At 40.3% G+C, this 23,496-nt stretch overlaps 1 protein-coding gene across 1 annotated transcript; it reads right to left on the bottom strand.

Moving 5' to 3' along the window:
• Positions 1 to 1,037: 1,037 nt before the first annotated feature.
• rgp1 (GP1 homolog, RAB6A GEF complex partner 1) lies at positions 1,038 to 8,071 on the bottom strand. The gene is made up of 9 exons (XM_057855738.1): positions 7,773 to 8,071; positions 7,577 to 7,692; positions 7,373 to 7,506; positions 4,369 to 4,452; positions 4,151 to 4,300; positions 3,932 to 4,078; positions 3,744 to 3,871; positions 1,421 to 1,598; positions 1,038 to 1,348 (listed from the first exon to the last, which is right to left on the bottom strand). Exons 2-9 carry the CDS (start codon positions 7,690 to 7,692, stop codon positions 1,125 to 1,127), a joined length of 1,161 nt encoding a protein of 386 aa, XP_057711721.1. The 5' UTR covers positions 7,773 to 8,071; the 3' UTR covers positions 1,038 to 1,124.
• Between the last annotated feature and the right edge of the window lie 15,425 nt (positions 8,072 to 23,496).

Genomic DNA, 23,496 nt, shown 5'->3' with positions numbered 1-23,496 from the left:
TTCAAAATGCTACATTTCCTGCCATTTTTGACCAAATCACTTAATTTGGAAATTTCAAAAATCTCCGACGCTAAGGGGCATAAAAATTATCAACAGAATTCTGAAAAACTTGGCCCAAAACAGTCCCATTCCTTTCTATTGGGATGCCATTGACGGCCATATATGTCCAAATTTCCCATTCATTTTTTTGAAAAACAAGGTCCTAGTGATTTTTGACCATTGACCATGACAGCCCATTGACATTTAACTGGTTCCCAAGTAAGTCGATGCCATTGATAGCCAAGCACGTCCTTGCCATTGACAGCCATGTACGTCCAAATTTCCCATTCATTTCCAATAGCATTTACACCAATGTTCACAGATGCCAATAAAGGCTTTCCACGTTGATGCCATTGACGGCCATGTATGTCGATTCTATTGATGCCAATGTACTTGGATTCCATTGACTCATAATGCCATTGACGGCCAGGTACGTCTAATTTGGATGTACCTGACTGTCAATGGCATGGACGTGCATTGCAGTCAATTGCATCCACTTACTTGGGCACCAGTTGAATGCCAATGGGCTATCATGGTAAATGGTAAGAAATCACAAGGACATTGTTTTCTTCCAAAATGAATGGGAAATTTGGATATATATGGCCGTCAATGGCATCCTAAGATATATACAGTATATATATTTTTTTAAATAAAAAAACCCTGCGTGCCCAAATCAAGTTACCTGATACCGACAGGACATGTCCCCGAAATGTCCCCAAATCAACAGGAAGGTGACCTGCTATCAACAGGACGTGTCCCCAAAATGTCCTCAAATAAACAGGAAGTGTCTCTGAAATGTCCCCAAATCAACATGGGCGGATTTTAGATCTGTATCTACCACAGTAAAACCTCATTGTAATTTCTCCAGATTTGCAGTTTCCAGTTTAAATTACAAACTGGTTATTAGGGCGTATTAGACGGCCCTCCAGTGGCCAGAAAGAGAAGCAACAACAAAAAGAAATGTTTTCTGGTGTTCTAAACATGACAATAACTCCTACTCCACTTTCAATCACACTTTTAATCAGGATGTTAATTTCAGGTGTACAATTGAGAATTTTTCTATAAAAATTGGGCAATGTTTCTGTTTAAATGTTGATCCGGTTCGTCCCAGTGAACTGGGACTCGTAGGACGCCAAAGCCGGGTTGGTAGGCAAGATCTTGATGGGCAGGTCCCAGCTAAAAGTGTCCACTTCCACATGCTCGGCACCGGACCACACTGTCGCCTTGGACTCGTTCTGAAACACCACGGGGGGCTCGGCGGGCTCCCGTGCAGTGACGAATTCAAAGTGCAGGCGCCAGCGCAGTGTTACTGAAACGTGGTGTCTTGTTACTGATTTTAAAAGAAAGAACGAACTCATAAACCGACGCGCGGCGGACTCACCGACATCTGTGCCGAAGCCCGGCGTGACGTTGAGGGGAACGGGGAGTGAGAAGTGACTGGACGCCGTGTGCAAGCAGGATTCCAAATGACGTCCGTGTCCGGTCACGGCGAGAGGCTGGCCGGGGCGCCGCTGATACTCCTGCGCGATCTCCTCCTCGCTCTGGAGGCTCACTGAATACTGGCAAAAAAAAAATAAAAAATTGTTGTTTTGGGACAATGCCGACGATCGGCAAGTGTTGCAAATAAGGTTGTGACAAAATATCGAAATGGTGATATATCGTTATACTTTGTATGCCAAAAGGTTATCGATATGCTCCTGCCAAGAATCGAGATATCGTTTTAAAAAGGTGTCAATGTTTAAAAAAAATATATATATATTATATATATATATATATTAGGGCTGTCAAACGATTAAAATTTTTAATCGAGTTAATTACAGCTTAAAAATTAATTAATCGTAATTAATCGCAATTAATCGCAATTCAAACAGTCTATAAAATATGCCATATTTTTTCTGTAAATTATATATATATTCTGTGAAATAAATTGTTGGAATGGAAAGATAAGACACAAGATGGATATATACATTCAACATACGGTATATAAGGACTGTAGTGGGCATTTCACTCTACTGTCATTTAAATCTGTCTATGCTGTCCTCACTCCGAAGCGTCTACTTTTTCCAAAGCTAGACAGCTAGTGAACAACGCCTTAGTAATTACACTTCTTCCTTTTTCATCTGATTTATTAATAAAATGGCCTCAAACCATTGTCCTCTTTAGACCGTCGTAAAACTACAAAATAAAAGTACACAAGCATTGCATTAGCAACTAGCTTAGCACGCTATACAGGTTCACTAAACATAAACAAAAAGCGTCTCATACAAAAAATATAACATTTCGCTTACTAACATAATATGTACATTCTTTACAACAACCATACTTACGGACAAATCTTGTCCAAGGATCATAGAAGCACAACATTATCAGCCCGAGACGTCATGCAGCCATAATGAAATGGTAAGAAAACAATAAACCATGTCGCAAAGCGGCCACAAGAGTTCGCTGTTGGACAGCATAAAAAGCCTTGCTGTAAAACTTACCAAAAGGCAGAATACTGTCTGAGCGGGTCATGTGCGTGAATTGCGTCAAATATTTTAACGTGATTAATTTAAAAAATTAATTACCGCGCGTTAACGCAATAATTTTGACAGCCCTAATATATATATATATATATATAATGAAATGAAAAAAAAAACATTGTGGTGGTCAGTAAATGTTAATTTTATAGAGCAAGTGCAGGGATATATATATATGGAATCACTCCATTCTCAGGAAAAAAAATAGAATCATGAGAAACAAACAAAGAAATAACAATCAAAACACATCTCTAGTATTAAGTAGCACCACCTCTGGCTTTTATGACAGTTTGCAGTCTCTGAGGCACGGACTTGATGAGTATTCTTCATCAATTTGGTGCCAACTCTCTTAGATTGCAGTTGCCAAATCATCCATGCAGGTTGGAGCCTTGCTGTGGACCATTGTTTTTCAATTTCCACCACAGGTTATCAATAGGGTTGGGGTCTGGGCTATTTGCAGGCCATGACATTGACCGGATGGGTCTTTCTCCAAGGAATGCTTTTACAGTTTGAGCTCTGTGGCATGATGCATTGTCATCTTGGAAAATTACAAACATTTTCAATGAGGGGATAAGAAAGCAGTCTAAAATTTCAATGTAAATGTGTGCATTTATTGAAGATTTAACCACCCACAGCCATCTCCCCAGTGCCTTTGCCTGACATGCAGCCCCATATCATCAAGGACTGAGGGAATTTTGATGTCTTCTTCAGGCAATCATCTTTGTAAATCTCACTGGAACGGCACCAAACAAATGTTCCAGCATCATCACTTTGTCAAGAGTCAAGAATCTGCATTGGACAAGGCGTCAAGAGTTAAGAATCTGCATTGAACAAGGTGATGATGCTGGAACTTTTGTTTGGTGCTGATCCAGTAAGACTTTAAATGGCCCAAAATTAACTAATTGCCTTGCATTGACTGCCACTGACAGCAATAGACGTTCAATCCGTTTGAAGTGGGAGGGATGGCAGCGAATGAACGGATTGGACGTCTACTAGTGATAAACTAATTCCAATTCACACAAGAAGCTTGTTTTTCTGTTAATTGTTTGTAGAATATTGTAGAATGATTTCCTGACCAATGTATCGATAATCGTTGTATCGCCATATCGTTATCGTGAGCTTTGTATCGCAAATCGTATCGTATCGTGAGGTACCAAGAGGTTCCCACTCCTAGTTGCAAAGTACCTGCAAACAGGGAATGTCGCCTTCAGAGAAATTAAACGTGCCGATGATGTCCTCTCCGAGTCTGTAGAGGGTCTTGAAAATGCAGAACTTTGCCACTTTTCCTCGCACATTGGTGATGTTGAACATGTCTGGAGAAGGTCGCGTTTAGACATCGCTTTTGGTAAGTAGTGGCACAAGTAACAACTTACGGGGGCAACGTCTGGATGTGGAGATCATTAGCATGTCGAGCGCCCTCTCCAAAGGCCGCGCATCCCGCCGACTGGCTTCCTCTTCCTCAAGGAACGGGTTAGAGGGGGAAACTTCCTCATCCTGAGGAAACGAGGGTTCTGGCATACCTGGAGATCACCACAAATTAGACAAATTTCAAGCGACTTCCGCCATCCCCCCCCCTCCCATGATGGTCTCACCCTGCAGAACCAAAACTCTGAAGGGAACTCTTAAAAGTTTGATGGGAGAGTTGACCCTCTGACAGCCGATGGTCAGTTTGTAAACATACTTGACGGACTGCCCGCGGAAACTGGGAGGACCGTCGACGGGTACGTACTCGCTGTACGAATCTGCCGGGCGAAATAAAAGTATGAGTAGGAAATAAAATGAGAAAAGAAAAATTCAAGGAATAACGTACAGGTTTTACTCTCTCCAGGATCTAGACACAGATCGCAGAACAGAATCTTCGGCGGCGTGTCCAGGACGCATTGACCTCGTTCACCTAGTGAAGACATCACGTTGAGATTTGATCACTTCATCGTTTATTTCTTAACCAGTGATTAATTTGTCAATCATAAGGTGCTGGAATGCAAAGTACATATGACAACGCAGGGATGACGAGACGGGCACAGGTCCCGGAACATACGCAGAAAATGGTGCCGAAAACAACACGCAAATGCCCACTTGCTATGCTGTGGGACTTTTCTTTTTTTTGTGCTTGTCTGACTCGTTTTGAACCATTCATCTACCTTAATTAAAAAAAAAAAAAAAAGACAGTAAATGCAACGGTCTTTTTGGCATGTTGAAATACGGTTTGATCCTGGCTGCTTGCTCCCCAGATGCCGCAAATTTCAAGTTTTTTTTTTAAATGTTAGGGGTGCGATTTGTTGGTCCAGCTTTTCAATGCATCAACAAACCTCCGACTCTTTTAAATTACGTTAAATTTTTATAAACAACATGCAATTCTTAGGATTTGTTCTGTAAATGAATTTATGCATATTATTTTATACTGTAATGTCCATAACTACAGTCCCTGACAAAAGTCTTGTCGCTTATCCATTTTATAGAAACAATTGACTTTTAATTATTCAATTGGTTTTAGAAATGGCTCATATGAAAGCTAAGACCCTCCCAAATGATGTTGAATGTACAAAAAATTATTTGTTTCACTGAAAAATGATTTATCATTTAATGAAGACATAAAGGTCAAATTTTGGCAAGACAAAAGTTTTGTTGCCGTCAGAAAGTAGTGTGAAAATTGAACAAAAAATGTACTTCAAATACAAAAATATGTTACATAACATAAGTGAATTAAGTAGTTGTGCTGTGAAATCCAAATTTAATACTTTGTATGACTTTCATGGGCTTCGGCAAGGATTCATACAATTTATTGATGAAGTCATCAGGAACATCAAAGAAAGCAGTTTTGGATGCCTCTCAGAGTTCATCAACATTCTTGGGTTTCATCTTCCATGCTTCCTCTTTCATTCTACCCCATACATGCTCAATGATGTTCATGTCTGGTGATTGGGCTGGCCAGTCCTGGAGGATTTTGATCTTCTTTGCCTTGATGAACTTTGAGGTACAGATTGAAGTATGTGATGGAGCAACATCCTGCTGCAGAATCTGTCCCTTTTTATGGTTAGGAATGTAAGAGGTAGCTAAGATTTGTTGATATTTCAGACTATTTACCTCTCAGGATGCAGACAATTAAAAAAAACGTGTGGCGTTAGCCAAGGCCCGCAGCCTGTCAAAAAGATAGACGCTGGAAAAGTGGGAAAAGGTGGATTTTTCAGATGAATCGTCCATTCAATTACACCACAGTCGCCACAAATATTGCAGGAGACCGACTGGAGCCCGCATGGCTCCGAGATTCACTCAGAAAACAGTGAAGTTTGGTGGTTACATCATTAACAAAATCATGGTCTTGGGTTACATCCAGTATGGGGGTGTGCGAGAGATCTGCAGGGTGGAAGGCAACATAAATAGTCTGAAATATCAACAAATCTTAGCTGTCTCCTACATTCCTAACCATAAAAAGGGACAAATTCTGCAGCTGGATGGTGCTCCATCGCATACTTCAATCTCTACCTCAAAGTTCCTCAAGGCAAAGAAGATCAAGACCATCCAGGACTGGCCAGCCTAGCCACCAAACATGAACTGGATGAAAGAGGAAGCATGGAAGACGAAACCCAAGAAAGTTGATGAACTCTGGGAGGCATGCAAGACTGCTTTATTTGATGTTCCTGATGACTTCATCAATAAATTGTATGAATCCTTGCCGAAGCCCATGGAAGTCATACAAAATATTAAATTTGGATCTCACAGCACCTCTACATAACTCGCTTATGTTATGTAACATATTTTTGTATTTGAAGTAGGGCTGCAGCTATCGATTATTTTAGTAGTCGATTAATCGATGAACTATTTAGTTCGAGTAATCAAGTAATCGGATAAGGAACATAAAAAAATAGAATAGCTGAGCTGAGCCTCACACGGTATGTAAAGAAAAAAAGAGGATCTATATACAACAAAAGAACAAGTGGCTAACTTACATAGCAAAAGTCCACGAGCTTAAATGCTATAAAATGCTAACACTTTTTTACAATGCTCTTAACAAATGGCTCAGACACATATTCCGACAAAAAAATGGCTAAATATACCTTTAAACTAAAATAGGATTGCATTTAAAAAAATCATTAGCTCAAACAAATGCTTCCGTTTGTCTTAACAGGGAGCAGATGGATTCAGGCATGTCAAATGAGGTAGACTAGAGGGCTGTGTATCCAACCAAATCAATAAAAATAAATGCAAACACTTTCAAAACAAACCATTACAATGTCACTTTAATCAAACGAATACTCGAAGCAGCAAAATTTAATTCAAAATTTTTTTCCCTAATCGAATACTCGAGTTAACCGATTAATCGTTGCAGCACTAATTTGAAGTAATTTTTTGTTCAATTTTCACACTACTTTCTGTAGGCGACAAAACTTATGTCTTGCCAAAATTTGACCTTTATGTCTTCATTAAATGATAAATCTTTTTTCAGTGAAACAAATATATTTTTGTACATTCAACATCATTTGGGAGGATCTTAGCTTTCATATTAGCCATTTTTGAAACCAATTGAATCATTAAAAGTTATCAGCAATTGTTTCTACAAAATGGATAAGCGTCAAGACTTTTGTCAGGGATTGTATGTGTAATATACTATATATATATATATATATGTATAGTATATATGTAATGATACTATTACAATACATTTTTTAAAAACTCATATTATTATTTTCTATACACGAGAGGTGCCAGATCTTCCCAAATAAGTCCCGGAACACAGGGAGGCCAAAATCAAGAGGTGCCGGATCTTGTTCCGGCAAGATCCGGCACAAATTAACCCCTGGTCTTAACTCTCTGACCTCTGTTGGGAATGAGAACGGTGTCACTGTCCGCCTGGACATCTTGCTTGTTGACCCGGTTAGGCAGATTGACTTTACTCTCGCTGGCATGAAACTGACAGTGGATCTGAGCACTGGCCCACGCCAACATCTCACTAGAAGACAGTCATAGAAGAACTAACAGTAGAACATCGCTTCGAAACGCGTGCTAGCATTCGAATTAACCTGCTGGCAGAAGTGGAAAGGTGCGACATGGGATTCCTGAAAGTGATGAGACATTCCATGAGCTCCCCGGCCAGAAAGACGGGACCTCGAGCCATGGAAGCCACCACCTCGATCATCTGCATGTAGACAGCAAAATGAATACTAAACCAAAGCAGGCTTTTCCCTGCTAAATTCTCATAAAAACATCAATACAAACCCTGTAATTAGCAGTCGGCGTCCGTTTTTAACACCAAAACAATTTTCATCCGAACCTTGCATCGTTTATGGCTAGCATGGCTAGCAGTCGGTAAACAAAGTACATCCACGAGGACGACGGAAACCAAACTCTTACATAGTAAAACGCCATGGCTTTTAAAATAAGAGTTTACTACACGTTGCCAAGTATCGATAATCCATTTTCTTCAGTTTAGAGGAGAAAATGGTTAGAAAAATAACACTACTTTTTGCTTAGCCATCAAAAAATAGAACGTCCTGCTTCCGGTGGGTTTGCCTCCACGGTCGCCAACTAGTGGAGAGAAGTTTAACATGTTGTTATTCTCATAGGCAACATATATATACATAATTAGCGTTGTCACTTGTCGGCCATATTGCGACGCAGCCGTTATGTATAACATCATATCAAATGCAGCGTTTATTTTTTAATTGGTGTAAATGAATCCGTTTCAAATGATTTTTAATCATTTTGGTTTTCAATAAACGTGGGAAAATCTGTTAATTTTCTTCATATGAAACAATTAAAAAAAAACAAAAAAAAACGAAACAATTATTTACGCTGCCGATTTGCCTTTAGACATCTAGTCTTATACAGATGGGACCTATGGACATACTTAACGCACGTCAACTTTACCGCCATCTTTGATGTGGCAAAACCTTACGTTTATAGACCATTGTAAATGTAGTAATCGTTTCACACATGCAAAAAAATGTTTTTAACAAAATTGCATTTGATGATTATAACAATACATAAAAATTGCAATTTAATTTGAATTGGTTATAAATGAATCAATTTAAGATTTTTTAATTATCTTGGTTTTCCATAAACATGGCAAAATCAGTAAATTTTCTGCTGACTTCGCCTTTCCACATGTCGGATCTATGGACATACTTAACGTACGTCAACTTCGCCGCCATGTTTGATGTGGCAAAACACACGTTTAGAGTACCTAAAGAATGAAGCACCAGTTTCACACTTAAAAAATGTAGTTAAAAAAAAAAAATGCCTTTGGTGATAACAATATATAACAATTGGAGCGTTTATTTTGATTACTAATTAATCAATTTCAAATGATTTTTAATTATATTGGTTTTCCATAAAAGTAGCAAAATCAGCTATCGATTTTCATACTCAAATTAATCATGAAGCAATTAAATATATTAATCATGAAACAATTATTTACGCGGCCGACGTCGCCTTTAGACTAGATCTATACATTTGGTATCTATGGACACGTCAACGTCGCCGCCATTTTTGATGTGGAAAAACTTCACGCTTAGAAACCATTGGAAATGTAGCAACGGTTTCACACTTTGAATTTTTTTAAAAATTGGATTTGATAATTTTAAAAATATCTAAAAATTGGTTGAATTTTTTTTTTACAAGTACAAAAAATGAATAAATAATAAAATGATGGATGTTGACCCATGTGAAAATTCAAGAAATGTGTGCATGTCTATCAAATTAGTCATAAATACAACAAACATCCAGTTAGAATTCGAACGAACGTTTGTGCATACTTGTCAAAACTAGCCAGTTGCCGTGATCTATATAACAATCAAGGATTTGGCATACAGATTGTTTTTGTTGCTGAGCTGCAGGCCACTACCTGTGTGAAAAAAATGAGAACTGAAGAGGGAAAGCGCGGCTAAATCCCAGCCGGGTCTGGAAAGGCGGTCAGAAGCCTCCGTAGTGCTTGCCAACAAAGCAGCTGGGCGACATTTTTGTTCTTTGTGAATATGCATTAATGACGTCCCTGCTCAGAGCTGCCAGTTAGCCTTTGGAGATGATCCGGCTTCAGGACCCCATGGCATTCGGAGGCATATGCTTGCCTGTCACCTGCTGAGTGTATTCCAAGCGAGGCCTGTGGTCACAGCCTATGCAAATACGCCAGTGCATCAAAGATTCGCCGCTTTTCAAAGAGCAACGTGCGCTATTTTGATCTCGTGACTGATATGGAAATGAAGCCCGCGATGAAAAATTTCACATTGATTGGATGACTATCATGTGATTGCCATTAACGGCGATAGACGTTGAAGGAAAATGGTATTTCTGCTAACATGCTAATCAATAATTGCAGACATGCCCGCTTCTGTTGTTTTAGTACAAAGTTGAATGAAGATATTAGAACAGCAGTGTAACCAACAATAAAATACTGTACATCTAAAATCCCACAAATGCAAGTAATTGCAAGATTCTAGATGTGATTATCTAAAAGTGATTTGATTGTTCAGTTTAAGTGTTGTAAGTGGTCATATGCTAATGTGCAACCCCTAGCAAAAAGTATGGAATCACCAGTCTCGGACAAGCGCTCACTCAGACATTTTATTATGTAGAAAAAACTCAGATAAAAAGCTTGAAAAAAATAATGAATTAGTTCAAAAGTGCAACTCTTTAGCATTCAGAAACGCTAAAAGAAAATAATAAAAACAGTGGTGGTCAGTAAATGTTACTTTTATAGAGCAAGTGCAGGAAAATAAATATAGAATTACTCCATTCTGAGGAAAAATATATGGAATCATGAGAAACAAACAAAGAAATAACAATCAAAACACATCTCGAGTATTTAGTTGCACCACGTCTGGCTTTTACGACAGCTTGCAGTCTCTGAGACATGGACTTGATGAGTATTCTTCATCAATTTGCTGCTAACTCTCTTTGATTGCAGTTGCCAGATCATCCTTGCAGATCCTTTTTTTTTTTTTTTTTCAATTTCCACCACAGGTTTTCAATAGGGTTGAGATCTGGGCTATTTGCAGGCCATGACATTGACTAGATGAGTCTTTCTCCAAGGAATGTTTTAACAGTTTTAGCTCTGTGTCATCTTGGGAAATGATTTCATTATCCCCAAACATATTTTCAATTGAAGGGATAAGAAAGCTGTCTAAAATTTCAATGTAAACTTGTACATTTATTGAAGATTTAACCACAGCCATTTCCACAGTGCCTTTGCCTGACATGAAGCCACACATCATCAAGGACTGAGGGAATTTTGATGTGTTCTTCAGGCAGTCATCTTTGTAAATCTCACTGGAACGGCACCAAACAAAAGTTCCAGCATCATCACCTTGTCCAATGCAGATTTTTGACTCATGACTGAAAATAACATTCATCCAGTCATTCACAGTCCATGATTGCCTCTCCTTAGCCCATGTTGTTCTTCCCTTGTTCTTTAAAGTTCTGTCACATACCTCGACTCCAGCTTCCTCCCATTTCTTCTTCATTTGTCTTGTACAGCTTCTGTTTTCAAGACAAATGACCTTTAGTTGTTTGTCATGACGTTTGGACGTCTTACTCGGTCTACCAGTACGCTTAACTTTCACAACCTTACCATGCTGTTTGTACTTGGTCCTGATTTTTGATACAGACTGTTAACACCCCAAATCTTTGGCAACCATACATGTAGCGTTACCTTCTTCAAGAAGTTTGATAATCCTCTCCTTGGTCCCAAGAGACATCTCTCTTGTTGGAGCCATGATTCTTGTGAATCCACTTGGTCCATCAGCACTTGGAGTTTGTTCTACATAATAAAATGTCTGAGTGAGTGCTCATCCGAGACTGGTGATTCCATACGTTTTGCTAGGGGTTGTAATACAGTACATTTTTAGAACTATCCTGTTTGTCTTTCACCACCGACGGCAGTTCAAACTTTGCCACCCAAACCACAAATAAATGGCGGGTCACTGGGATTAAAATGGACAAATAGTGGTAAAGTCAGATTATACAGTCCCTGCTTCGGTAAAATTATTAGGACACGGCTCTTAACTAGGGAGGGCCGTTCTTGTCATGGGTTGACTGGATCAGCGTGCTTAAACCAGTTGGACATACTGCAATAAAATCGAGTAATTTCGCAGTGGGCAGCCTTGGATGGAGGGGCAAACATTGAAAAAGCGTCAGGTCAGGGTGAAAAGAAAGACTAGAAAAATAGAATCTCATCCAGTCGTTTAGTTGAAAACATAAGTGAGTGATTTGAACATTTTTGGAGAACCCAGACATCTTAACCAGGAGTCCAAATTTGTATGAAAATAGGCGTCTTAACACCCTTCGACCACAGCTGAGCAATCAAAAGTGCGCCCGTCTTGGTTTAGATTATGGATTAATCCCGAAATGTACCACAACACGCGTGCAAACACACGTATCGTATTTGCGCAGCCGTTTCGCAGCGGCGGCTGCTAATCATACGCAAACAGACCAGCGGAGGGGGGGACCGTGGTCTCGCGGCTTTTTCTTTTTTAGCGCTTCATCACATGAGGGAAGTTTTTAATAAACCTATGCAAGCGCCACTTGGCCCTCAGCCACGTAGGGATTTTTACTTCTCACTCAGTTGCAGGTGAGGGCCTTTGATTCTCGCCGTGTCACGGCTTTGGCGGTGAAGCCACCAATAACCGGCTGGGAAATCAGTGAGAAAATTACACTGAGGAAAATGCGGAAAAACAAAAATGGGTTCAATTTTTATGCTGATTAACTACTGTACTTGTCGTTTTTTGGGTAAGAAAACAGCGATAATACAGTTCAAAAACTGAGCAACAAAAATTGTTTTACTGTATATTCCGTATTATTGTTCTATATTGATTCAAACGAAATTGACCAAAACACAATATTGTCACCTTTTATATGGCTTAGTTTCAAACAGCGAATGAGTGTGCATTCAAACACAAGTAAAACCAGAAATAGACCAACCTAAAATCTTTCAGTACTGAAACATTCATGACAATGGCAGAAAACACTTTTTCAGGTCTATACTTTTTGGGGACATTTTTCCCCCTGAAGAGTTCAGAAGTTAAAACTCCATTTTTCAATGCTTAATAATCTTTTCTGGACTATTAGTTGCACCTATTTTCATACTTTGACTAAATGTAATATACTGGACTGTCTCAGAAAATTAGAATACACAATATTCTAATTTTCTGAGACAGTCCTGTATATTGTTCTATGTAAAGGACGTCAGCCAAGGTCGGCCCCCCACATTTTTACCACGCCAAATCTGGTCCCCTTTGCAAAAAGTTTGGACACCCCTGCTTTAAATGGTGGATTAATGTACAGGACTGTCTCAGAAAATTAGAATATTGTGTATTCTAATTTTCTGAGACAGTCCAGTATGTGCCTTACCTGGTGAAAAATAAATGTGTTAAGTGTACTAAATTTAGCATACTCTTCTATTTCCTCTGTGGATCTCTCATACAAAAATCGATCTGATTAGTTGGTCTATCAGTGCATTTGTCAAGATTTTTTCACACGGTGTACCAGGAGAGCTGTCTTGCCCGGACGGCACCTTCGCCGCTGGTTATGTGAGAGATTCATGGGATCACTGGAAACCAGCATGTCTTACTGTCCTGTCCGTGGAAGATATCGAGGATATTTGGCTGTTTGGCGTGACGGTTGTGGGGTTCCTTCTGCTTGGCTTAGGAGGTGCCCTGCTCTACCAGAAAGTTTCCAAGACGGCAGCTTTCAAGGACATCAAAAAATTGAAAACGGATCAAACGGTGCGATTCAAGGCATTGGAAGATCGCGTCGAGGCCCGGATCGAGAACTGGCTCCGTAGACTCACGGTTCGATCCGAGGAAGGATGAAGGAAAGTGGATGCTATCTTGCGCCAGGTGACGGAACTGTCGGGGCAGGTGACTGAACTGTTGAGGCAGACCACAATGACTTAAGGGACCTGAGATCTCGCCTTCACCATGAGGAGCACGAATTTGACTGACGACCAACCGTATTTGGACATATTAAATTACTTATTCGGCTTAATTTGATGATAATTTTCCTTTCCCGAAGACCCTTATCTTACCCCACTCCTCCCTTCTCCTGGGGAGAGCCACGCAGATGGCCCTATCTATTTGCCCTTGATCTCTTCCCGAGGCCAGTCGCAGAGCCCTGCGACTCTTATTTTGTCTACAGACACGTACAAATACTGACTGCTGGCACAAGTCTTTGCGCCAGCAAATCCTACCTATGGGAGCGTCGTGTTGTCACATTGAATGCACCAATAGGAGCGTTGCTCTGACACACCATTGCGATGCAGGCAGTTTGCTACTCCTCGTGAGGCTACACTTCTTGTATTGCTTTCTACTTTGACTATTCTGATAAGCGTTTTACTTGGATATTAAAAAAAGACTTGTGGGACTACTTCCAGTACAAAAAAAAAATACTATAATTCCTGGACTATCAGGCGCACCTGATTATAAGCTGCCACCTACCAAATTTGATAGGTTGGACAGCATTTGTTCATAGATAAGCTGCACTGGACTATAAGCTGCAGCTGTCTTATGGGATATTTACACCAAAAGATGTTAACCGGTGTTCAGCAATTCCTACGCGGCAAAACGTCCTAAACAATGCTCGGCACGCTTGCACAAGCATCCGCACATCGGTTAGAAGTGGCGAGTACTCACTATTTTTGTTTTTATTCAGTTTTTTAGTACCTTTTTGTTGAGTTAATTATCGAGGGTTGATTGAATATTTGCTTGATTGATTGAATATTTGCTTGTGCTCATACATACCTAATACATACATAATACATATTGCCATATTTTTTCTTATTGATATAACCAGTAAATGATTATTGCTTGCTATACTAGGTTGTAGTATAATGTTTAAGTGTTACAAAGAGTAAGGAGGGTCGGGATGACAACTGCCTTGCTTCATGGCCACAACGTTGCGTAACTAGACCTTCTAGGACATCTTCAGCATCTTACGTCTAGACTTTCGTCTAGACTTTCGAGGACAATTTTCCATTCGAGGACATCTTCCACGGCTGCAGCGTTGCATAACTGAAGTGTCTGGGTCATTCTGACCACTTTACCTGTGCCCTTGCTTACACACGTGTAGTTAGTTAGTTCCACCTACATGCTCACACATAGCCAATCAAAATCACATGGGTGTCTCCAGCTTGCTTTCCCCCTCCCTTTCGGCCGACACCCTTCTGTGTTAGGACAAACCCCTAATAAAAAGAGCAAGGAGGTTTTTTCCTGAGACCAATTTTGGTGACTATAAAGCGTAATCTAGCATTTCTCTGTCTAGTCCCTCTTTGCTCTCCTTGGCCAAGAAAACTGAGTGTCTTCTCTCCTTATTTTTGGGTAATTTTACAAATGTCTACCTAAGGGTCTATTTTTGAACTTGACACTTTTCATTGCCTCAAATATACTTTTTACATATATTACCCTCTCATACTTTTTACCATTGTGTTTTTTTTTTCTGATAGCTTTGAAGCAATTGACCACATTAGTCATGTAGCGTATTTAAACCGTCCGTATTTGATATAACTACATTTAAGTATTTTCTCAAGGCATTTTTTTAGTTCGTTATGCCTGCATGCATCTAAACAAAACAAGTTGAGAGCGCACGGTAGTACTTTGGGTGTCAAAACCGACTCATGTAGACGTTTCGTCGACGTAGGAGATTTTGGCAGAAAATCGTGAACACTTTATTTGACAGCGGCATCATAAGACTGTAATAAAACCAATTGAACTACCATGAAGCTTGAACAAATTAGCTGCAAAGCTTCATTGCTTCAAGAAGCTTCATTGGGGGAGACAGTCAACCTCTGCTGCACCCTGCTGTCAACTCTGTAGTCGTCCAACATGCCTCCTAGCATGCGTTGCAGCGCTACAGATGTAAATAACAATCAAAATTCATGTTCTGTGCTAATTATTTCTTCAGTTACTGTTCCAGTTGTTTCATTAATGGCTAGTTATGGTATTTTGGGAACACCATTTGACAGTGGCCCCATGAGACTATTATAAGACCATCATAATTATAAAATGACACTGCCATTAGCATTAATGAACGCTTATGACACATGTTATTTTGTGTCATCCGGCAAATTATCTCACTTTTCAATGGATGTTAAAGATCCAACCTGGACATAAATGGTGTCAGTGACCTATTTTGCCTGATGACACTTGATGACATCTGGCATACGCATTCATTCATGCCCATGATAGAGGTACACAGAAATATGTGAATAAGTTCTTGTCTTATGGCAGTCTTATGATGCCGCTGTCAAATATGGTGTTACCTATTAACACACACACACACACAAAATCAACAAATAAGCCGGACTGGACTTTAAGCCGCAGGATTCAAAATGACGGAAAAATTAGCGGCCTATAGTCCGAAAATTATAGTACTTTAATGTATTTGAAAAAACACATTGCAAACAATACAAATACAGCAATTATCAGTCAAGAACTTAAAGACCCGGATAATAAGATATAATAATATAATAAGACAATAAGATTTCTAATGTCATTTACTTAGTTTAATGCCATTGAGGGGCATGTTTGTCCTATTGATGCCAATGTACTTGGATTCAATTGACGCATAAGTAAGTCGATGCCATTGACGGCCATGAGCGTCCAAATTTCCCATTCATTTTCAATGGCATTTACTTTGTTTAATGCCATTGACGGCCATGTTTTTCAATTCTATTAATGCCAATGTACTTGGATACCATTGACACGAATGTATGTCAATGCCATTGACGGTCATGGACGTCCAAATTTCCAATTCATTTTCAATGGCAAAAAAACAAATGTCCCCAAATCAACAGAAAATGAGCAGACATCAATAGGACATGTCCCCCAAATGTCCCCAAATGACCAAATATGACTAGTACATGCTCCCCAAATGTCCCCATATGACCTAATATGAATAGGACGCGCCCCCCAAATGACTTGATATGTCAAGGACGTGTCCCCCAAATGTCCACAAATGACCTGATATGACTAGGACACGCCCTCTAAATGTCCAAAATGACCTGATATGACTAGGACACGCCCCCCAAATGTCCCCAAATGACTTGATATGTAAGGACGTGTCTCCCAAATGTCCCCAAATCAACAGAAAGTGACCTGATATTGTCCCCGAAATGTCCCCAAACGAACCTAAGATCTGTATCTCGACATAGCAAAGACCCAGAGTAATTTCTCCAGAAATTCCAGTTTGTAGTTTAACAATTGTTGTACTTAACACACAACACAAAATGTCCTAATTGGGTTTGAGGGCATTTTTGCAGAAATATTCCTGACAAGTTTCCAAAATAATACCCTGAAGTACAAGTGTAATTACCTTCAGCTCATTATTAGACTGAAACATATCACTCAAACTTGTTTTAACAGTCTTAATGTTAAAACGTAATGATGAGCATACATTTTGAGGTGTCAAAACTTAAAAAAAAAAAATTTAAAAGTACATTTAGAAATTACACATAATTTCTGTTTTAAGTGCATAATAGTATAATAAATTTATATCAAGTACAATTTATTGACGTACATTTTAAATAAATGCATCACTAAAATTGTGAATAAACTTGAAATACAATAAAATACTTTTTTCCCCCCATTATGGCTTAATCGAACGTGGGAAAATCAGTTCATCACAGCACATAATTGGACGTTTATTGCCATCAATGTCAGCGAATGAGTCAAATGCGTATGTAATATTAGGACCCTTGAATCGAATCGAGACAGACTTCGCAGGCTTGACAAATATTGTCCCAAAAAAATCGTCTGTAATACCACTATCAAGCACTAGATGGCGGCAGACAGCGCAGCGTTGTGCGACTCCAACATCAGCAGGTTGCAGGGCCGCACCTACTTGGACTTTGACTGTGTTTTTGTGGCTCTATAATATTATGGAAATGACGAGCGCGCGCAGTAAATAAATCAATCATCTGTGGGGGCCCTTATCTATCACTGCACATTTAACCAGTCAGCTCCTATATAGGTTAATTAAAGCACAATGGCGGAGGAGAGAACCTGGCATCCGTCCTGCTTCTGTTTAAGCCTCCTCTCGGCCTGCTGGGCTGCGGCTTTCTACAGCCAGATGATATTCGCCCGCTTCGCCCCCTCCCGTCCGTCCCAGCTGAACACATAAATCATCCGTGAGGGACTCTGGCTCGGACCCCAAATTCCGCCAACAATGGCGTTTGTCCGCAGATACCGAACGGAATCGCTGGATCGTCTTCAAAGCGAAAGCAAACAAACAAGCCAAGGCGAGAAGGAAAAAAAAATACACTTATCTCAGGGCATATAGAGCAGATTTGGAACAAATCAATTAAGGTGCCGTGCCGCGTCCCACATGCTGATTTTGTATAGCACGTAGCGCCGCTGTTTTGCTTTTATGTGTGGTCTGAGCTGCGAGATAAGAGGCTAGCAGAGGGGGTGCCTGATTGCGTAACCGAGAAAAATGTCAAAGTTCAACTGAAGAGGATTTTTGATCAGCTTGAAACACAAAAACGTAGCTCTGGAAAATGCAATTTATAGAGAAATTGAACGGGGATACTGTCCTCCATCAATCCATAACTGATATAGCAGTCATTGGAACTTGTGTTGCACTTGTATTGCTACCGACAGGGTACTAAAATGACTAAAATGACTCATAGACTTCATTACTATTGGCGTGACACTTCGTCATTCTTTGCGCGACGCCTTACCATAGGGGGCTGAGCTTGAATCTTCATTTAGTAATAGTAAGTCGAAGGTCGGACATGGTCATGTCAAAGCCGGGTTTAAGCTTGGATTTCGGAAGAACTACGAAAGGTGTACCTCATACAAACAGGAAGGATTGTCTCAGGAATGATTTGTTCGAGGATTCAAGGTAAATATTATATATTTCGTACCAAGCATGCATTTTAAAACGTTGTGAATAAAATCAATGGGAGAATGGGAACCGCTACGGCATTGGCGTCGTTCTTCGACATAAATACGTAAAATTGATGCGGAACTACCCGGTTTTTGGCTCTTTCAACGAAGAATCGAAACAGTTTTACGTCCATATCAATAAAGAATTCAGTGATTGACACATTTATTCACAAGAATTTTCTTCTTTGTTTACACAGGGAGGCGGCTTAAAGACGCCATATTTACGTAAAATAAACGCTAACTGCATGGTTTCTTTGCTTTTAACCAAGGACCGAGACTGTTTTACGTCCATAGCTATTAAGAATTCAGGGATTTAAGCATTTATTCACACGAATTTTCGCCAGAACAGCTCTGTTTACGCCAGGCGGCCGCTAGCCTCATTCGCTAACAGAGTAGCATTGTGCTTCGACATATATACGCAAAATAGGGTGACCATATTTTGATTGGCCTCAAGATACTTGAATTTTACTCGAAGTTCACTCAAAGATGCCTGTATCACTTTAATATATTTAAAGTGTGCCCCTTTACTCTGGATGGAAAAATGCAGTTTGACAAAAAATTAAAATATTGACTTAAAAAATATATATATATAATGCAGACCCATAGAAATGTTGTCCAGTCAATACACATACACACAGTAGGCTATGTGCCAACTAAACATTTTTATAAATTACTATCGCGACAATTGTGCTTGACAAATTGTTATCCCATTCAATTGATATTCTCATTCAATATTCTAGATTGCAAGCAATAACCGAAGTTAAGTGACAAACTATTCAACCAGCATGTTTTCAAACGTAGCAGTTCCAAACTACGTTTCCCATAATGCCTAGCATGGTTTAGCTTACTGATAGCTAGCTGAGGCAAAAATCAAACTTTGCTAGAAAAGTTTACAATCATCGGCAGCGCAATGATGCGACACCAAATGGGATTTTACAGTCAAAGCTCCGACAGAAGTCAACAGTAGCCATTATTTACGTATTTATCGTTTAAAACTTCACAACTGGGCAGGCGTTGTGGCCAAATTGTCAACCCAGTAGATGGCGGTAATGCCTCATGATAGGGGTAAACTGCCAACAAAAACAAGAAGAACTACTCCTTCCCTCCCCTCTAGTAGGAGCCATGCCAACTGCTGCCCCCCAGCGGCCGGAGGGATTTTCTTCAAATTGGTCCCGAGAAAAATCATAAAAACCGGACATTTTTATGAATTTATAAAACCCGCCCGGACGACGAGGATACTACGTGAAAGTAGGACTTGTCCGGGCAAAAGAGGACGTTTGGTCACCCTAACGTAAAATAAACGCTAACTGCACAGTATCTTTGCTTTTAACCAAGAAACGAGACTGTTTTACGTCCATATCTATGAAGAACTCAGGGATTCAAGCATTTATTCACAAGAATTTTCACCAGAAAAGAACTGTTTGTGCCAGGCGGCCGCTAGCCTCATTTGCTTACAGAGTAGCATTGTACTTCGACAATATACGTAAAATAAATGCTTACTGCACGGTTTGTTTGCTTTTAACCAAGAATCGAGACTGTTTTATGTCCATATTTATGAAGAATTCGGGGATTTAAGCATTTATTCACAAGAATTTTCGCCACAGAAGCTCCTTTTATGCCAAGCGGCCGCTAGCCTCATTCGCTAACATAGTAGCATAGTACTTCGTCAATATATGTAAAATAAACGCTAACTGTCCGGTTTCTTTGCTTTTAACCAAGAATCCAGAATGTTTTGCGCCCATATCTATAAAGAATATGGGGATTTAAGCGTTTAATCATAAGAATTTTTGCCTGAAAAGCTCTTTTTATGCCAGGCAGCCGCTAGCCTCATTCACTAACATAGTAGCATGGTGCTTCGTCAATAGACGTAAAATAAACGCTAACTGTACGGTTTTCTTTGCTTTTAAACAAGAATCGAGACTTTTTACATCCATATCTATGAAGAATTCGGGGATTTAAGTATTTAGTCACAAGAATTTTCACCAGAAAAGCTCCTTTTACGCCATGCGGCTGCTAGCCTCATTCGCTAACATAGTAGCATGGTACTTCGTCAATAGACATAAAATAAATGCTTACTGTATGGTTTCTTTGCTTTTAACCAACAATTTAGACTGTTTTACATCCATATCTATGAAGAATTCGGGGATTTAAGCATTTATTCACAAGAATTTTCGCAAGAAATGCTCTGTTTACGCCAGGCGGCCGCTAGCCTCATTCACTAACAGCATATAGTGTATAATGATGATAAAGGGCTATTCTATAATAAGTTGTGATTGTATATAGGATTTTTTAAATAATCTATTTACATATTCTTTATAATTGATTCTACATGTTTTCTTCAAGTATTAAGTTTCTGATGTTAAATTGAGTGATTTATTAGCTGTTAAAAAACAAAGTAAATTAAAAAAAAAGTTGCTATTTTGGTCAAAAACATATATGTAAAATATTGCTATTGATTCTGAAAAAAATAGGTGATTATCTCTGCATTTGGTGATTTTTGTGCATCTAGTGTAAAATCTGAGACTTTTATAGCCATTTTAAGATTTGTCATACTTATATAAAAAAAAATAATGGGAATTTTATAAGGGAGCGACTTTGAATCTTTTTGATGCCGCTGCTCATGGAGACTCATATGTGGCAAAGGTTTTGGTTTTAGGTCAGTAGCAGCTTTGGTTTTGTAAATATTTGAAGTTTTTGAAAATAGGCCCCCTACGAATTGGCCCCGTTTCCCGTGTCATGTCCATAGGTTATGAAGTCTATGGTACATTAAGGGTAAATTTCGACTTACATGGAAATTCGGGTTACGTCGCCAGCGTAGGAACCGAACTCGTTCGTAACCCGGGGACTTTGATACTTTTGACAACCCGAGTACAAATCAGCAAAAAAATAAAAATCTATCCACTCCATTTCATTTCCATACAAAATGTTTTGCAAGCACAAAAAAACCAATATAGCCGCACACACACAAAAAAAGGAAAGAACGCGGAATACATCCATCTTGCACAAATCAATGAATGGACTTCCATTTGCATTCGGTCACTCAGCTCGCTACTGATCTTACAATTTGTCTTGACCACAGACTGGGCCCATTGATTTCCTTTGCGCAAATAAAGTGCAATGGAAATCAAAGATAATTAAGATGTGAATAAAGGCTGCTCGCCAGGGAGCATGAGTCAGCCAAAGCACTGATATTAAACACTAAAAGGGAGATGGATTTTGTTCGGATTTAAACAACACCCCATGAATCAATTAAGAAAGTAAAGTGATTAATGGCTGTATGGAAAATACTTTCAGTGTGGATACGGTCATTTGCAAATTTTTTAATTCCTTTGCTCATTGCTCTCGGGAAAGAAATTTTGGGTTACTTTCTGTTGATTCTTTTGGTCAAAAATAAGAGCTTTAGCTTTATGTATGTGACAACTGCATTAAATTAGCTATTTCTTAAAAACTCTTAAATCCATGATTACTTCATTTTTCATCAGGACATCATTTGATGAAATGTTAATCACGCCTGGCTCGGTGACGGTGGGTTTTTGCCAAGGAGACAGATGGAGGATTAATGAGAATAACGAGGGGTCTTTGTCTTATACGCCACCTTTAAAAAGCGGCCATTCGGACCGAAATGGGGGAAGATTGTCGAGGCGAAGAACAAAAATGGTCGTCTCCGCCGTGGTTGTCAGGCGGCCGATCGGTGGCGACACCTGTCACGCGCGCTCGCCGTCATTTTGAATGACGAATAATTACTCCGGTTTCAAAAAGCCGCCTATTAGCGCTAACCAGGTTAGATTGGACATCTGTCTCGGAGCGACGGGCGATATAATTGGTCGACCGGAATTGTGCGAGATGAAAGCGGAAAAGAGAGCACAATGCGTCCACGTGCGCTCTTCGCCGGCATGTTATTGGCACGCTCGGGTCGGAGAACATATGTTGGGAACTCGGGAGGCTTCGGGCGGGTGGGAATAGGGGGCTGGCTTTTGAAGTCAAGCGCCGTGTTAAGCGGGGATCGGGCACAGTTGCGGGTCGGAGACGCCTCTTCTTGTTCAAAGGCTTGGAAGGAAACGCTCCGGGGAGCGTCCGACATCAAGTGCTGACCCTGCCGCTGCTTCCCGCTACCTTCTGCCACACGGGCCGCCGCCGTATGCCGCGCTTCCCAAAGACTGGCGGGCCCGTGCCATCTGGCCTCGCCGCGGATTCCCCGGACACATATTGGGAATCCGAACTATGATGCCGCCTCCGTTCCCTCTGTGCGTCATCCCCGTTCCGGTGGAAGGGGCCGCGCTCTCAGAGTGATCCCGGTTGCCCTTTCCCACTGTAATCTGCCTCGTGACGGGATCCGGCACGAGTGGTCGATAGGGTTTAGGTTGAAAGAAAGACCATTACCATAACTTTTTTTCAGGGTCATGTTCTGGCGCAAATTGAAAAGCTAACGCTGTTAAATGAGCTTACACTTTTTCACCTTATTCAATAGGAGCAATGTGGGGTCCTGTATTTTGCTCAAGGACATTTCAATACGGATGTCGAGACAGCTAGCTAGCTTGCGGTCAGGTGCCCACCGTTGAGTCGCAATGTTGTCATATGTCTGTGTACATCTGGCCCAGTAAGCCCATCCTGGCATCCATTTTTACATTTCTAATGAAGTTCTGTAAGGATCTGATCCTCTAATCTCACCACGGCAGGTTTCCCTCAATGTCATCTGCCACTGAGCTGCAGCCAGGCGCCCCCATCCCGCCTCTGGCACAACAAGGCCACCCATCCAGCGTACGTGTGTGTGCGTTTCTACTCGCCGTTGCTAGGTTACAACGGGAACCTTTATCCGCACCCGAATTTTGGGTGGCTTCCACAGCTGCATCGGGGGACCGACATGGCTGGGTTCCCAGAACTGGGAAGAGGCAGAGTTGTTTCAGTAGCGCCGGAATAACCTGACGTCTTTTTAAATCCTCCTGCACCCAAATTTAAAGGGCCTGTAGCATCAAGATGGTTCGTTTTTTACCAACAAATTTAAAATATAAATGCTCCAAATTACGTCACGCTTCCTCATATCCGAAACCCTACGACCCAAAAAATTC

The sequence above is a fragment of the Corythoichthys intestinalis genome, chromosome 13 (genome assembly GCF_030265065.1).
Source record: "Corythoichthys intestinalis isolate RoL2023-P3 chromosome 13, ASM3026506v1, whole genome shotgun sequence".
Classification (NCBI taxonomy): domain Eukaryota; kingdom Metazoa; phylum Chordata; class Actinopteri; order Syngnathiformes; family Syngnathidae; genus Corythoichthys; species Corythoichthys intestinalis.
This window is presented reverse-complemented; position numbering and strand designations above follow the sequence as displayed.